General features: G+C 35.2%; 1 protein-coding gene across 1 annotated transcript in view; it reads right to left on the reverse strand.

The window, feature by feature from the left end:
• The window catches only part of nr3c1 (nuclear receptor subfamily 3, group C, member 1 (glucocorticoid receptor)), a 28355-nt gene extending 12336 nt beyond the window's left edge, over nucleotides 1–16019 (reverse strand). Inside the window, exons 1-2 of the mRNA XM_067385034.1 lie at nucleotides 15716–16019; nucleotides 10874–11979 (exon numbers count right to left, since the gene is read on the reverse strand). Coding sequence (XP_067241135.1) covers nucleotides 10874–11970 — 1097 coding nt within the window. The 5' untranslated portion in view covers nucleotides 11971–11979; nucleotides 15716–16019. The remainder of the gene's footprint in view (nucleotides 1–10873; nucleotides 11980–15715) is intronic.
• Nucleotides 16020–16955: the final 936 nt, after the last annotated feature.

Genomic DNA, 16955 nt, shown 5'->3' on the forward strand with positions numbered 1-16955 from the left:
ATTCGCCACTTCCTGATAAACTTCCACTAAATATCACTAAGAAAAGTAGGAGAAGCCAATGTATAACAATTTTCGTTTATAATAATAAATTATTTGTGCAGGCAGACAAAATGCAATAAATGCATTATCTTGCTTTTCTGATGTCTGCTGTTTGGGAACGCAGACAGTTCACACTTTTCTCAGGCATTTCAGAACAACCAAAACAGATGCTTTCAGATGCTCGAAATCGGTCCGCTTGTTAGTCCAGTTATGCCGTCCCATCGCACAACATCATGTTTTTTTTTTTTTTTTTGTTATGTGCATCGAGGGATTTATTCAGTAAATGTGTTTCCATAGTAGTTTATGGATGTTTATTTGCCAGATAAAAAATGTATCCAACTCATGAGCGCATATGTTTTTTCATGCACATCTTGGCGTTTCCATCAAGTAGTTTTTGATGCAATATCCCAAAATGTGCATAAAAATAGATGCATGGAAACATAGCTAGTGTTTCCCAGTAATTACCTACACTGTGGTGGCCCACCACAGTCTAATTTGTCCTGCCACAGTTTCATAATGAACTGAAAATATATTTACCCTTCTCATAATAACATAAAAAGTCTCTAACGTTGTGTTTTGCTACATTTCTTTGGCAAAGTATCTATCAAACTAACTAATATCGAAATTGCAACAAGGTAAAAAAAAAATTTAAAATGAAGCATGCATGTATGAATTGTGCACACCAAGATCTATTACATGCATTTAGAAAATAGATAAGGTGAATTTTCATTTCATGCAATAATGGAAAAGAATTTGCGTTTGCAAATGATGAGATGACCTGTGGCTAAAATCCCACTCTCTACATCTTCTGTTAACTTATTTATAGACTGCAGTTGATGGCCACAATAGATGTGATTTCCTCCACATTACATATCCTTCTAGTGATGTATTGATCGATCTCTACAGGCCCTGCCATCTAGTGATGACAGTGGGCTGAAAATCTCACATTCAATTTGTTTACGAGGACACATTTTAATTAGTCTATTTGTTTTAATATCTTCATTATACCTTATAATGGCACATAATGACATTTCGGAAAAGTTCATGAGTTTTAATCACCCGTTTAATTTGATGGAAATGCCTAATACTTGTCTAAAGACTCTAGTCTCCCTGGATTGGAGAGAAAAAGCAGCAATAAAAAAGGGAAATGGCTCTTACCCTTAGGAGAAACACATGAAAACAGTAAGAGGAAGTTAAGCATGCCATCGCTGCTTCTGACATTCTTCTCAAAGCCTTGAATAAGTTCTGATAATATAACTGACTTGTGAATTAGGTGCAAACACTCATTTTAAATGCAACGATTCTTAAAATAAAATTACCAACACATGATAAATAGTTCTATTAATATATAATCACAACGCAAGAAGCTCAATCTTGCTTTTCTATTTTTCAGAGATGACTCATCATGTTTGTAAAAAAGAAAAAGAAAATGTAGGACACATTTACTCTGCAACCAGTTTAACCACATTTGGTTTGCTCAAGCCGACATACAGTTACATTATGTGTATTCTTCTCAATGGAAATATCACAGAGTTTAAACCAGTAATGATAAGCGTAAGTAGCGCACCAAGAGGAGAATGTTCGAACTGTTGTACTCAATATCAGCTGTGATTCGGCCGAAGGCACAAGGCTGCATGATTTTACCACAGTATGTAGCATATTACATTATACTTAGGTTTGTCCTTCAGGTCTTTGCACGCATGCAGTTTAGACTGTTTTGTTAATTATGATGTGGGTGTTTTGTTGAGTCGCGCCGCTGGCCTGTAGTGCAGACGCGGGGTAAGCTCTGCTCAGCCCAGCTGTGATACAGAAGAAAAAGTAGGTCAAACCAATGGCACCGAGAGTGTTTCAGGCAGCCTGATCTCTGTGTGCTAAAGCACTTATAAACACAGAGGTGACTTGCATCCATTATCCACTTTTGCTGACTGTCAAGATTCCTGCTCTACAGGAACCACAGTGAGACAGTGAAAAAGTAAGTGAGAAAGAAGGAAATAAAAGAGAGAAAGAGTCACTGCCCTCTTTATGGCTGTGGTTAAACTTGGGTTGTCTGCTGTCAAATATATGCAATGACTGAATACCTTCCCAGTAGCTGACATAGCTTTTAGTGTAGAGGTCTGGAAAGTTGGTTTTTGGCAACAAAAAACAGTTAATGAGAACCTATTATGCCTCTTTTTACAAGATGTAATATAAATCTCTGGTGTCCCCAGAATGTGTCTGAAGTTTCAGCTGAAAATACCCCACAAATCATATTGAAAGCCCATTTTTGAGTGGAAGGAAAAACATGCTGTTTTTTGTGCATGTATCTTTAAATGCAAATGAGCTGCTGCTCCCCACCCCCCTATTCAGAAGAGGGCGGAGCCTGTACAGCTCGTGCCTCGAATGCTCTGCCACAATCTAAAACATCTGTTTGGTTTTGATTATCATCTCTATTGTGGTCACGCTCGTGTGATATTGCATTTCTTCATCATCATGAAAGTTAATTATCTGTATGCATAGGCTGCCATATCAGACTAAATTTCTGATATATCATTTTCTGATCACACACACCTAAAGCACGCACACAGAAAGCTGCCTGTCAGATGGCACGTCTCCTGAGTATTAAACTAAGTCTTATTGCACTTAAACTGTCAAAAACACATAAAGTTCACATAAACACCAGTGTTAATTTTGACAGCAAATTCTGATTTGGTCTTAGTCAGTCATTTGACTAAAATGCCATTTAGTTTTAGTCATATTTTAGACATCGGAAATTGTTTTAGCATTTCTCAGATCCAATACACTGATATACATCTGATTTTCTCCAAACTGTTTATGTTACTTTATTTGCTAAAGCACATTGATCATTCAAGTGCAAAAAGACACGAAAGAGAGTTCAATACAGTACTTGTCAGGGATCGACAAAGTTGTCAGAGGTAGTTTTTGTTTAAAATTTTTAGTTTTTCTGCTTTCATCGTAATTTTAGTTAAACATTTTTTTTTTTTTTTTTGTGTTTGTCTTTTAGATTTTGCTTTTAAATATCTATATAGTTTTTTTATTTCTGTTTTAGTTATTTTAGTACATCAGGTTAAGCTAAAGCTTGGAAACTAGATGAAATAATATAAGCTTATATATTTATTTTTTTATTTCAGTTAACGTTTATTTCAAGTAATAAAGTTTTTTTATGGTTTTAGGTTTAGTTAACTATAATAACCCTTATACTTGTAAAATAAATTAAATAGTGTGTCAAATAATGTTCTTAAGGGGCTCGCACACCAGACGCGAAGCTCAGCGCATTTTAAAGACGTGTCATGGCGCTGAGCTTCGTGTCCGGTGCGTGACCCCCTTTAGTCTTTCCTTCCCGTGACAGAAGATACAGTAGTTATCTATGAATTAAATAGAAATTAAATTAAATACAGTTTATTGTGTAAACAAAATAACAATAATGAACTGGTAAATGTCTACAGTCAACACTGTAGCAGTCTGCTCATTTTCAAGTTCAGACGAGGGAGATAAAATATGCATTCTTACAACCATTTAAAACATATGACCATATAAACATTGTGTAGTAAACATTTTCATAATTCATCAACATTAGCTCATAAGCAATCGCTTGGCATAAATGTGCGCTATTCATTAATTGTGAAGCAGTCTGAAGTGCTGCTCGGTGAGCCTGTAGAGCGTGCAACAGCGCCGCGGTTAGATCAGCACGTTACACTTCAAATGTGCGCATCTTCCACACATGACAGTAGTCCTAACTGGATATCTTCCCAAATCGTCCCTCTCTATCATTTTCGTCTCATTTTTATTCATTGACGAAAATTATAGTAGATTTTAGTCATAGTTTTAGTCATTCAAAACATTTTTATTAAGTCATCGTCTCGTTGTCTATGAACGTAAACAACAGGGGAAAAAAAATCACATTTGTATATTAGATCTGTGTATTAAAGTGAAAGCAGTGTGATATACAGTACCTAGACAAGGCTAGGCAAGGCAATGGTGTTAATATGTGTGCGTTAATATCAGCTCACTTAGGGGAGGAGCTATGCTAATGGGGCAGAGTCTGTAAGCAGTGAGAATCTCCAGACTGCTTATGACTTATGGGGATTAAAAAAAGAGGAATGGGTGGATTATTATCATTATTATCACACACTGCTGACACACATCTATTTTAAACAAAAATTGTTTTGATTGATTATCAATTTATCAAGAATTGTGCAGGTCTATGCTAGTGTAACATGGATCAAACTTTATTTTTATTTAAAAATAAGCTTATTGCTAGAGATGCACCGATATATCGGCCAATAATCGGTATCGGCCGATAAAAGCAAATTTATACTATCAGATTTATATATGTGATAGTTTAAAAACAGCCGATATATCCTGTCAATCAAAAAAGGGCAGGAAAATGCACTGCATTTGGGCTTTGTGTAAAGAAAATGCTAAGAAACCAGTCTGATGTTCAATATTAGTAGTAATATTGAAATAATAGTAATTACTATTCAATAATAGTAATTAATAACATTCAGAAAGTTTGAATGAATTTAGTTAATGTGTGTTAATATTAATTTAAGTAATGTGTTTGTTTATAACGTATTCCAGTTACTCTGAAACAAGTTGATGAAATGGAGTGAGATTTCTTTCAAAATATAATAATTCATTATTAATTATAATGAAATGATCATTAATTTAAAAGACCCCCCAAACTATCGGTATCAGCAGAGATCAATCTGAATAACCGGCTATCAGTGGAGAAATTTAATATTGGTGCATCTCTACTTATTGCATTTCATATTGACTTAATCACTTCATTGCTTTGTTCACATGGAGAATAAAACCAAAAGCCAGATGACATTCCATATTCAGTATGCAATTATATCTCATATTCTATATCAGTACTTGTCAATCTTGTCAAATAATCTGAGTGAAGAACGATGTGCATAAACCTCCTCTGTCTGGAGTCTCTCTGTTCAGCTACAAGTGTAATCAAATTGCATCTTTGCCAACGGAAGTATAAGTTGCATTTTTAGTAATATAGACTTTCTACATGTTCAGAGCACCAATGCACAAACAGTCTGTTTTATTCAGCTCCTGGGGCTTCTCTTTCCAGAAAACCTACATTTTCACTAGTCCAAAGGTCCTCATTGTGGAGCTGGTTATGCGGAGTTAAAAATACTCAGTGGGTGTGTGCGCTGGAGGGAAAAGAGGAGAGAGAGACTAGGAGGAGAAAGAGAAAACAAGCTACTTATTCACAGCTGCCTGAGAGTGACTCGATGTTGACTCATATAAAGCCAAGAACAATTTGAGCAAAGTTTTCAGGAAGAATGTTTGAGTCACTACAAATCAAAGGGTTTGGCTCAATTAGATCCTCGTTAAAGACAGTCACATAAGAGAAGCGATAGGAATAAAAAAATGCTGAAAAAACAAAAGGGTTGTGAACTGACTTGCATGTTTGCGTGAGAAAAAAGCGGCACCGCTGACCTGATACCAACCGCGTTTGCCGCATAGCGTGCACACAAGAGAGAAAGTGAGAGACAGACAAACAAAGAGACAGAGAGAGAGAGGCAGCTTCTGTCTAAGCTGGCCGCAAGCCATTAAATGTCACACAGGTTGGGATGCAGTTGCAAACAACCTCATCTCCCACTCAAAACCTGCAGACCACAAAGGCCTGATAATTGAGCCCACATGTAAATTAAAGATGAAACCTCTCTTGTGTTTCACCATCTGTTCACGCCATCCGTGACTGAACCACTAACTGACTGTTTTTCTAGCCAGAGCCACCAACTATTTAGATCATTTTTGGTGCACTTTTTATGGTGACTATGTAGTGGCCCAGTAATCATTTAGAGCCGGGCTGATTCAGCTGCGGGTGCCATCTTCTGGCAAGTCGCCGGAATTAATTCAGCGTGCGACTGTCACAATGCATTATGGGTATTCTCTAGCCATTGAGCGTATATCAGTTGTACACTCATTATTGCGTGCATTGTGTGATTGAATGAGTGCATTAAATAATGTCCACTAAGGTTTCGGGCACCACTAAAAATGGCTGTCCCCTCAAATAGTGCCCTATTTAAGAGTATAGGGTGCGATTTCGGACACAGGGCAGGTGTGTTTGAGCTTAACTGTGCAAAAAAATGTGGCCCTCCTGGAGTAGGACTGCATTGTTAATTAACGATATACTAAAAACGATTTTTTTCTTTGTACACTTTGTAACTTTGTAAAGAAATGCCGTCACCGTTTTCACAGATGCGGTTTTAGTTGTTTACACAGAGATGATAACGATATTGTTTTCAAAAATTTGCATTTTTAGGCCCCCAAAACCCTGTTGTCGTGTAAATGAACGTCCTAAATACATCCAAAACATTTGTTTTTAGTTGACAGCCCTTTAGTCATATGATTGATATATATTATATACCATATAATATAAATAGTATTTATTTAATTTTGATTTATCTGGCCAATATATCGGTTAACGGCTTTCAAATATAAAGAATATAAATAAATATAAAGAATTATCGGTTATCGGTCGATCAGCCAAAATTTTCATATTGGTGCATCCCTACTTTATTTTATATTTTTATTTCGGTTTTAGACATTTTAGTACTTCAACTGAAATGTATTTTATTTCATTTAGTTGCTAAGGCAACATATCTAATGTTATGTAATGTTTTTATAAGTTTTTATTTATACTTTATTTTCAGCTTCATTTCAATAACCGAAAATGATTTTTAATAGCTTTAATATTCGTTAACAATAACAACACTGTATTGGACACTCCGCCTGTAACCTTATATTAATGTCTATTTAATTACTGTACTGCTAAAATTTTATGTAAATTTCATGTAAATTTCATGATTAAAAGATAAATTAAATGGTATGCATTCATTTGATTGCCAGAAAAATTTAAATACACAACAGAACTTCTGAAAAAAAAAAAAAAAAAAAAAATCATAAAAATATATTTTTGAATTAATAAATATTGTTGTTTTTAAGGAATCCAATTAATTAGACATGCTTTTTGATTATTACATTAAATGGAATTAAACAATTAAAATGGAATCCAGAAAACAGAATTTGGTAAAAATAAAATTTGAGGGGAAAGAATAAAACATTTATCATGGGGCCCTAAAAAAAAACCTTTTTTTAAATTGTTGGTAAATTGGACAAGATTCATTATTTCAATTAATTAGACATGTTTTTTGATTACTACATTTTAATTTAACCATTTAAATGGAGTCACAAAAAAAAAATAAAACTGAAAAAAAAAAAAAAAAAAAAAAAAAACGGAATCCAGAAAAATTAAAATGGAAAAAAACAGAATTTGGGAAAAAATAAAATGGAATTTGAGAAAAAATAAAATGTATTTCATAGGGCCCTAATTAAGTAAGCAATTAGGGTTGATTCTGATTTCTTGACGACATCAGGTAAGATTCCATACTCTGATTACTGAAACGAGAAGTGGTAATACTGGCGTTACATCTGAACTAGATCTGAACTAGAGATGGTTGTTTTTGTCAGGGTTTTGTTTTACAAAGTACTCGGGGGAGGGGCATGTCCATCATGACGATTACGGCACTTTAGCTTAGGATCCAATTCTCACTATTAACTTAGACTTTTGCCTCAATAAACTCCTAATTACTGCTTATTATTAGTTAGTAAAGTAGTTGTTAATTTTAGATATTGGGTAGATTAATGGATATAGAATATGATCATGCAGAATAAGGCATTAATATGTGCTTTATAAGTACTAATAAACAGCCAATATCCTAGTAATATGCATGATAACAAGCAACTAATTAATAGTGAGAATTGGACCCTAAACTAATAAAGTGTTACCAAAATTTTAATTAAAACACTGTTATGAAAATTGATGTTGACAAATAAAAATATGACAATCGAAATATGAAAATACGACACTGCTTGATAATCAATAATGCATCAATGTTTTCGAAAAATAAACATCTAAAAGGAAGATGAAGAACGAATGAACAACAGTAAACTGAAGCCAGTTCTATATGACACATATGAGATTAATCAGTTATCCTAGATACACAATATAAATGTAACAATACAACTTGTATCTGCACAAAAAGATGCAATTGTGAGTGAACTTGCTAGCCAGAAAGTGTGCTCTTCTCATAACAATGTGCTGAAACCCGAAAACTAAAGCACAAAGAATTCACAACATACAAAAGTGTTCTCATTATAATGTTATGTATGGCAGATTGGCGCTACAATATATTTTTTAAACTAAAGTTATAGCGATCACCGTCGCTGTCACGCCTGAGTACTCGTGCAAATCCCTAATCTAAACTCAGTGACTCTGACATTAGAGAAACAATCTTTGTGTTTATTTTAAGCATCCAGCAAAGCTGGACTATGTGGGTGTGTCACTAATGGCCCTGTCACATGACAAATATGCAGACACTTCCTCAAAGACTCTATCCTTGACACGCCATTACCAATCAATCAAACCACTGCAGTATTGGATGAGCAGGTTTCGGGTCGAGCTGCAGAGACCTGCTTTATGGAGATCCCTCTCCTATGTGTGTCAGTTGCATAACTCCTTGAAAAGTATTGTCATCTTCAGACTTCCTTGACTTACAGTAAACACACAACGGTTTTTACATTAACAAAAGAAGCACTTTAACAGATTATTTCCACAGAAGTTCTGCCCTACTGTTATGCCCTCAAAGCACATTTCATACGATTAAGATTTCTGCTCACACAAGTCAGGGTTCGCAAATAGTTGACGAGAGATAGAAGTAAAAACATGATCAAACATGAATGTGAAGAAGGAAATGGAGCAGTACTGTCTGAATGTTCAGTGTCAGATTTGTATTCTTGCATTGACCTCATAGCATCTTTAAGTAATTTAATACTGTGGGTTGAACTGTAACAAACCAATAATGGTATAGCATGGTAATTGTTAGGCTAATTTAGGAGCAGTCTTTAAAGTCTTTTATTTTTTTTCCTGGTCTGACCTCCATTTCCTGGCTGTTTCGTACTGGAGGAAATGCATGGCATGATTATTCCCATCAAAGATACTCTCAAATTTAAATTCTTATTTTGTGCATTCCTTCCAGTTCAATACTGAATATATTTTTGTGCCAAAACTATTAAAATCCTGCTAAAATGGTTCCACACTTTTTTATTGTTAACTAAAACTATTTAAAATAAAGTTTTGTTAATTGAAATGAAGCTGCAATAAATATTAGACATATTTAATAATATTAAATATTATTAGAAAATATCTAAATATTAAACGATTAGAAATGTTGGCAAATAACCTGGCAAATAACTAAAATAAGTTTAAGCACTACAATTACTAACTGGAAATAAATAAAACCTAATACTAAAAAATTTAATTAATTCAAAAAAAAAAAATTAAACCTAAACAGTACTATTATTTAAAAAGATAAATTAATTAAAATGAAACTAAAAATATAAAAATGAAAGCTAATTCAAAATATTAATAAAAAAATTATAACATTATATAAAAAAATACCACTGCCACACTTTTGAGTAATGAATTTCCTTGTTTCTCCTTTAATTAAGACCCCGATTTACTTAAAGCAAAATTGAAAGATGAACTAATGAGACGTAATTTCAAACAAAATCAGGCCAAAACAAAGATTGCTTGGAGTTTGCTTCAGGAAACAGCATGCCAAAGTGAACTTTCCGGAAAAAGTTTAGTTCTACCGTTGATCCGTGGCGATTAGGGCTGGGACAATAAATCGATGCATCATGAATCGAGAAATGATTCTGGAATGATCCTGATATTTTCCGAATGCATCACGATTCTCTCACTATGTGCTTAAGAAACAGCCTTACTCTGCTTGCCTCCAATTCCTTGCGCACACCACTTAAACCTTCTATAAAATAATCATTTCTAAAATTCAAAAAGGTTGAAGCAAATGTTTGCAGTGGGCTGTTTACATTAATCTCGAGTCATAAAAGCATTCTGAACAATTACGTTCTCAGACTCTCTTCTTCATGAGCATTTGAGTGTGCAGTTAAAAACAAGCCTAGAGCGCCATCTGCTGTTGAAAATTAAGCTCAGAATCGATTCACGATGCATTCGGAAAATCTCAGAATCAAGTCACACATCGATTTTTTTTGTCCCAGTCCTAAAAGACACACCCACACTGGGGGGGAAACAATCCAACCCTCTCCATTGAGTTTGTATTGCGTAAGCTGCCTCCTTTTCATTTCTTGCTTCAAACAAAAGACAGAACAATGCCTAAAAGCTGCTGTGTGACAGGGTGTACAGCAAACAAGCTAATAAACCCAGAACTAAGCTACCATCCTGAACCATAAAAGCCAGCCTTTAAGGAGACAAAAGTGGATACAGGCATTAAGACGTAAAGCATCAGCAGGAAGAAAGGGTAAATTGTAGGATCATGACCCTCAGTATGCCTATGTGTGCAGTAGACATTTTGATACTGGTAATGTCAGTTATATATTATATTTCCTGTCGCCAATTACGTTCCCCTCCAGTGGGTGTCGTTCTCAGAGTAATATGACACGTTGAGCTTTGTCTCAATTGCCTGCATCCACTTTTGTGTCCTTAAATGCTCGTTTTTTTTTGGGTCGACAGCTTATCTTGTTTGCTGCACACCCTGTCACACCGCAGCTTTTAGACATTGTTCTGCTTTTTTGTTAAAAGTCAGAAATGACAAGGTGACGGCTTCATGCAATGGAGAGGGTGGGATTGTTTTCACCCGGTGGGCGTGGTTTTCAGATTATGACGCATGTCGCTCTGTCTCAATGGCGATTACGTATTAAGTGCGTGTAGCGTTGGTCAATTTAATCTGTAACTGAAGCACTAACCATCCAGGAGGCTTTCATATCTTACCTGGCATAGGGGCTTGAGAAGTTTTTGGAAAAGCATTCGCTGGCCCTCTGCTGCATTCCACTTGCATTCCCAAAGCCCTGGCCCCGGCTCCATCTGTCTTCTGAAGAGGTCAGAGGGGTGTACACGTTAAAGACAGGCTTCTGATCTTTCTGCTGACCGACAGCAGCTGTGGACGAGCCGGTCCCAAAGAGGAAGCTCTGTCCACTTGAAGTGGTGACACCACAAATGTTAATGGGTGTGCTGTGGAGACCAATCTGACAGTAGTTAGTCCCACCAGCGTTCTCCTGTTTGATGACCCCTGGAGTACACAGCTGGATTATAGAGTCCTTCTCCACCTTCACAGTGGCCAAGCTGGTGGTGGTGTTGGAGGAGCTGGAAGTGCTCACACCATTGACTGTGCTGCTCACCGAGATCGTGGCCTTCGAATCCTTCTCTGTATTAGTTGTCAAGTCTCCAAGTAGAGCATCATCACCTATGGTGGAGAGGAACGCGTCATCCGCTACATAGAAATCAGAGGGCGATCCGTCCAACTCAAAGTCCTGCAGGAGGTCTAGAGTGTTGTCACTAAAGAGCTTATGATTGCCTACATCAACATCTTTCCCAATGGGACCAAAGGAATCTTGGTCGAGGTCCATATCGCCTTTATCCAAGGGAGAAAAGTCCTCTGTTTTTAAAGGAAAGAGATTGGGGTCGACTCCACCAATCAGGGAGTCCATTGAAGGGGAGGCGCTATTGAGGTCTGCAATGCTGGCCTCCAGACTTGAGAAGCTGTCCCCCAAAGTGTAAGAGCCCTGGGCTTGTTGTTGTTGAGCCCGTTGCTCCTTCCCAACCGCTTTGAGCTCTGAATCCTCAGCAAAGATGCCAAGAGTGGAGGTGCTGTGCTCCTCAAGAGTGGGTGAATTGCTCAGGCCATTGGGAAGGTCAGCGGAAACTGGCTGCATCAGTGGACTGGGTTGAGGAACCATGGACGTGGGGGCGACAGACATGGCGCTTTGTATTCCACTTCGTAAAATCCCCTCAACTGGGTTGTTGCTATAATCCAAAGTATTCAAACGCTCATCTTTCTTGGCGCCGTTCTTCTGTCCTCCTTGATCCATCTTGCACTACTGTGGTAAAACACAATAAAACAATTATAGTTTCTAAAGGACCATAAATTACATCACTAAAAATGTAAGCATAATTTACTGTAAATAACATAAAAACAAAAGAGGCAGACAAAAATGCACCATGGCACTGGTAAAAACTGTTTTCGCTACACTGTAAACCTGAACAGTACTACTAACTTATAAAGATTGAGTACACTGCAGTTAAAGTCTGTTAAATCATTGATGCAACTTAAAAGGAGTTTAGTTTTATTTTTGTGCAGCTCAACATTTTTGAGTAAACCCTGCAGTATGTAAGATTTCTGACCGCTAGAGGTCGCTAGAGGCCTGTTCAAAACAAAGGCGTAGCTTGATGACGTCAAGTTTGAGCACGTAATCTTGGGACATGTGGTCTTCACATCATCACAGCCGGTGGAAACAATCGGGAAAGGATTTGGGAAGAAATCATGTTCATGGAAGCGATTATTAACGTTACTGTAGTATGAAGCACAGCAGGAGCAAGTGTTGTGGAGCTGAACGAGGAGCTGGAGCGATTGCGCAACACACGCCTATTAAAATGTGTAATATATTAAAGCGTTTTTGGTGTTTCCATGGTTTCTACAAAATAAATCCGGAAACCGATGGTAACGCGGGTATGACGCAATTGACAGGCGACTCCTCACACGTCCCGGAGCCTTGGTTAAAATTACAATTTTCTCATGATTTACAAAGAGTTGCAAACATTAGGGATATTGTAAGTACTCAAGTGAACAAAATATATAACACTGTACTAGTGGTTTTTGGATATTTTACTGCAAAAATCTTACATATTGCACCTTTAATTATTATTTTTAAGTGTACTCAGCGACGTCATCCATGTTTACCGAGGTTATCAGAAGAATATATTCAAATTTAAACTGAGTTGCAACAGATTTCAAGTTCCCAGCATGCTTTGCGTCACACTGTGTAAGGAGAAATGTTGAAATTGAGTGTTAATGTGTGTGCGTTTGCACAAGATTAATACAGGGGAAGGTTTGTTGCTTTTTAATGTTCTGTTATTTTGGCATTTAAAGGTGTTTCTGTGATGTTGAAGTTTTGTTACCACTGTGGTGGAGTAGTGCCTGTGGTTAGATCAAGAATGGGCTGCAAACTTCAAGGTTACATAATGCATGTTGCAAGTAATGGTCTCTTTAGGGTTATGTTTGTGCATGCTGGTGTGCTGTTACTAACACTTAACCATAAACATTAGGTGATAGTTTATTCAACATTAATTATAATTAGCGAGTTTGTGTCGTACAAAGTTAATTTTTTAAGTTCTACTAAAATGATCTTCGAGCAAATGTTTTGAGTATTCTGAATTTATTGGGTTTAACAACCACTGCATCAAAATCTTTGAAAAATGAGAAACATTACAAATGCTAAACAACAGTTTTAAGTACAGTGGACTTAAACATTCAAGTTTTTCAGTTTTACTTAATTGTTATTTATAATTATTGTTTACTTAAAAAATTTGAGTTGCTTAACTTAAGTTTTTTGAGGCAATCGGTGTCTACAAAATTTTGAGTATTCTGAACTTATTCGGTTTTACAGTGTATATGAAAAATGTTTTGCCCCCAGGCCATCTACCCAACACACTATTTATAATTGTACATATCCTGGTCCTTTCTTATTCACATTCCCTAGCAAAATTGTGTCTGTATATAGTTTATTATTTTGTACATATTTTGTCAAGCCATATATATATATATATATATATATATATATATATATATATATATATATATATATATATATATATATATATATATATATATACACCCACACCGATGGTTTCACTCTTAATTTTTCACCTTAATTATTTTGCAGTTAACATGTATGTCTCTTTTCCTCCCCACCTGTTTCTGTCCAACCCTGCTGACCCAATGAGCATTTCCAAAATTTCGGTTATACCAAATGACGATATTTTCAAAAAATGCACACAGAAACAAAATAAAGCTAAACTAGGAGATTTGCTTGAAACACAAACTTTTATAATAGTAATTTTCTACTTCAAATGTTCATAATGATCATTTATTTTTTAATATGGATCATTGACGAATAAGGTTCTTAAAAGTGTAAAAAAAACAAAAAACAAAGATTTAATTGATTTTGAAGTTTTATTAAGTGTTAACAATGAGATTTTGTGGTTTTTATAATCAATTAATACTGCTTTTGTCATTTTTTACAAGATGGACAAAATTTGTCACCAAAAAGTCATTCTGTTAAACCAAAATTTTGGTTTCACCTAATGACACTTCTGATTATACCGAACGATGATATTTTCAAATAATGCTAAAAGGCTGTTATCTAGCAAAAGGGCAATCAAACATTTTATATTTAGTAAAGTTTTTTAAATATTTAAACATTTTCCATGTTTTCCATGTTTTATAGCGGTTGTACCTGATGTTTCGGGACATGCGTATGAACAAGTGAAAATATGAATTTTTCAAATAGTTAAGAGAGAGTTAGTTACTTTGCTTCATGAGCATGTGGTCCTTTGCAGGTGTCTGAATGATGTCACATCCTGTAACATGATATTGACCACATGACTTGATCCAAAATGGTCTCTTTATATCGGTTACTCCGAATGACATCAATGAAATTCATTTTTCCAGACATTCTTTCTCAAAGCAATGACTTCTACACATAATTTTAATACCGTTTTGTAATATGTTGATATATGATGTTATAAAATCATGCCAGAATATAAAATATATACATTTATTACATTTTAATCACAAATTAATTGAATGACGAATGACACTTTTTACACTTCAAGATATCTTTATATGTAGCAAAATATAATTAAAACCTTTTGGATTCAATAAAAGAGATCTAAGTTAGTTGTACTACCTTACATACTTTGTATGTCATATCTTTGTTATTTATTATTATTACAGCCTTTTTATCCTTCATATAGTAACTTAGGCCTAAACTTCACCAAAACAAATTTCTTATGTGTGTGAGCGAATAAATCTCATTCTGATTTTACAATAGCATAAAGTTAGTTGTTAACATTCAAAACTGTGGTAAAGTATTAGCCACAACAGTCATAAAAAAATTAATAAATTAAACAATCAAAAAGACCCGCGAGAAGTTGGATTTTTCTTTTTTTTCTGATTTTTACACACTAATATGTACGCCTTTCAAGTATATATATTGAAATTGTGTGAGTTATCGATATTTGAATGTATTAAAATAACAGTAATGGCTTATAACGTTACGTCAAATACACGTCACGCACTTAGCTCGCGCTCTTAACGTAAGTAGACGTATTTACAACCGCCTAATAGGATGTCGTAAACTTTAACGTTATCTTTACACGTTATCTGCAGATAAATACATACAGCTCACATTTTACAACTAAAAAACGGATTAAAACTCCAAAATGTGTAAGTCTCGCGCTGATCTCGCGCCCTTCCAGCAGAAGCGCGAGACACACACGCACTGAGGCCTACTTACTCTCACTGCTAATCCACAGACGAGTCAGTCAATTCACATTTAAACCCTGAACATTTAAAATAACTCGAAACAGCCAAAAGTACACAAATCGCCCAAACTGCAGAGCAAGAACTATTCAACGGCAAAAAAACGCGAAAAACAAGTCACGAGTTCAGTCAGAATGTAGAAACGAGAGTTAACGTACCAATCTGAAGCTAGCTGCTATACTTCTACGCTATCGAAGCCAATATTTGTATTCACGACAAAAAATAAGACGTACCTTTTTATATTTACGTTCCTGTTTTGATATGTTGCATCATCTGACATTGTTTTTGTGTGGAAGCGATTAGCAACAACATGAGAGCCTTCACTGCAGTCTGAGGTCGTTTCAGAAGAGCAAGAAAAATCGCAAACTGCGTAAAAAAGATCCCAGATCCGATATCGTCCAGCGTTTTAATCCGAATTCATAACCCCATCTGGGTAATCCAGGCAATTTTCTCGTTTGCGGCCATGAGAAAAGAGGCGTGCCATAAATCCCTAAACCATAAAAACATTCAAAATGGAGTATACAGTAGAAAGGTCCGTGGCGACCCTGTTTACAACATGCAGTGCCACCTATCGGCAGTAACGAGTTATTACATCGCGCCTCTTATTACAGTGACTTCACCATAATTCTCTCTCTTCCTGCTTCTGTCTCTGTTGTTCTTCTGTTTTCCTCTTTCTTTCATTCACATACACAAGTGTCGGTTATTACATGTATGGGTCTTAATAATAATAAAAAACAAAGATATGACATCCAAAGTGTGTAAGGAAGTACAACTAGATCTCTTTTATTGAATCCAAAAGGTTTTTTGCTACATATAAAAGTATTTTAAAGTCTCAATACAGCCATTTAATTTGTGTTTAAAATATCTTAAAATGTAATAAATGTATTTTTTTTTATTCTGGCATGATTTTATAACATCATATATCAACATAGTGCAAAATGGTGTTAAAATTGTGTGTAGAAATCGTTGATTTGTTATGAGAAATAATGAATTTCATTGATGTCATTTGGAGTAACCGATATAAAGGGATCGTTTTGGATCAAGTCATGCGGTCAGTATCATGTGACAGGATGTGACATCATTCTGTGACATCATAAATATTAAATGTTTGTTCTTTTGCTAGATATCAGCCTGTTTGCATTGTTTAAAAATATATCGTCATTCGGTAAAACTGAAATTTTTTCCTTTTTTGGTGACAAATTTAGTCCATCTTGTAAAAAATGACAAAAGCAGAGTTAATTGTTTATAAAAATCACATAATTTCATTATTAACACTTAATAAAACTTCTAAATTAATTATATTTCCATTATATTTTTTTACACTTTTAAGAACCTTATTCGTCAATGACCTGTATATAATACATAAATGATCATTATGATCATTTGAAGTAGAAAATTACTATTAACAAAGTTTGTATTTCAAGCTTTTAGCTTTATTTTGTTTCTGTGTGTTATTATTTATGTGATTTATCT

Source organism: Chanodichthys erythropterus, chromosome 1, assembly GCF_024489055.1.
Source record: "Chanodichthys erythropterus isolate Z2021 chromosome 1, ASM2448905v1, whole genome shotgun sequence".
In the NCBI taxonomy this organism is placed as follows: Eukaryota; Metazoa; Chordata; class Actinopteri; order Cypriniformes; family Xenocyprididae; genus Chanodichthys; species Chanodichthys erythropterus.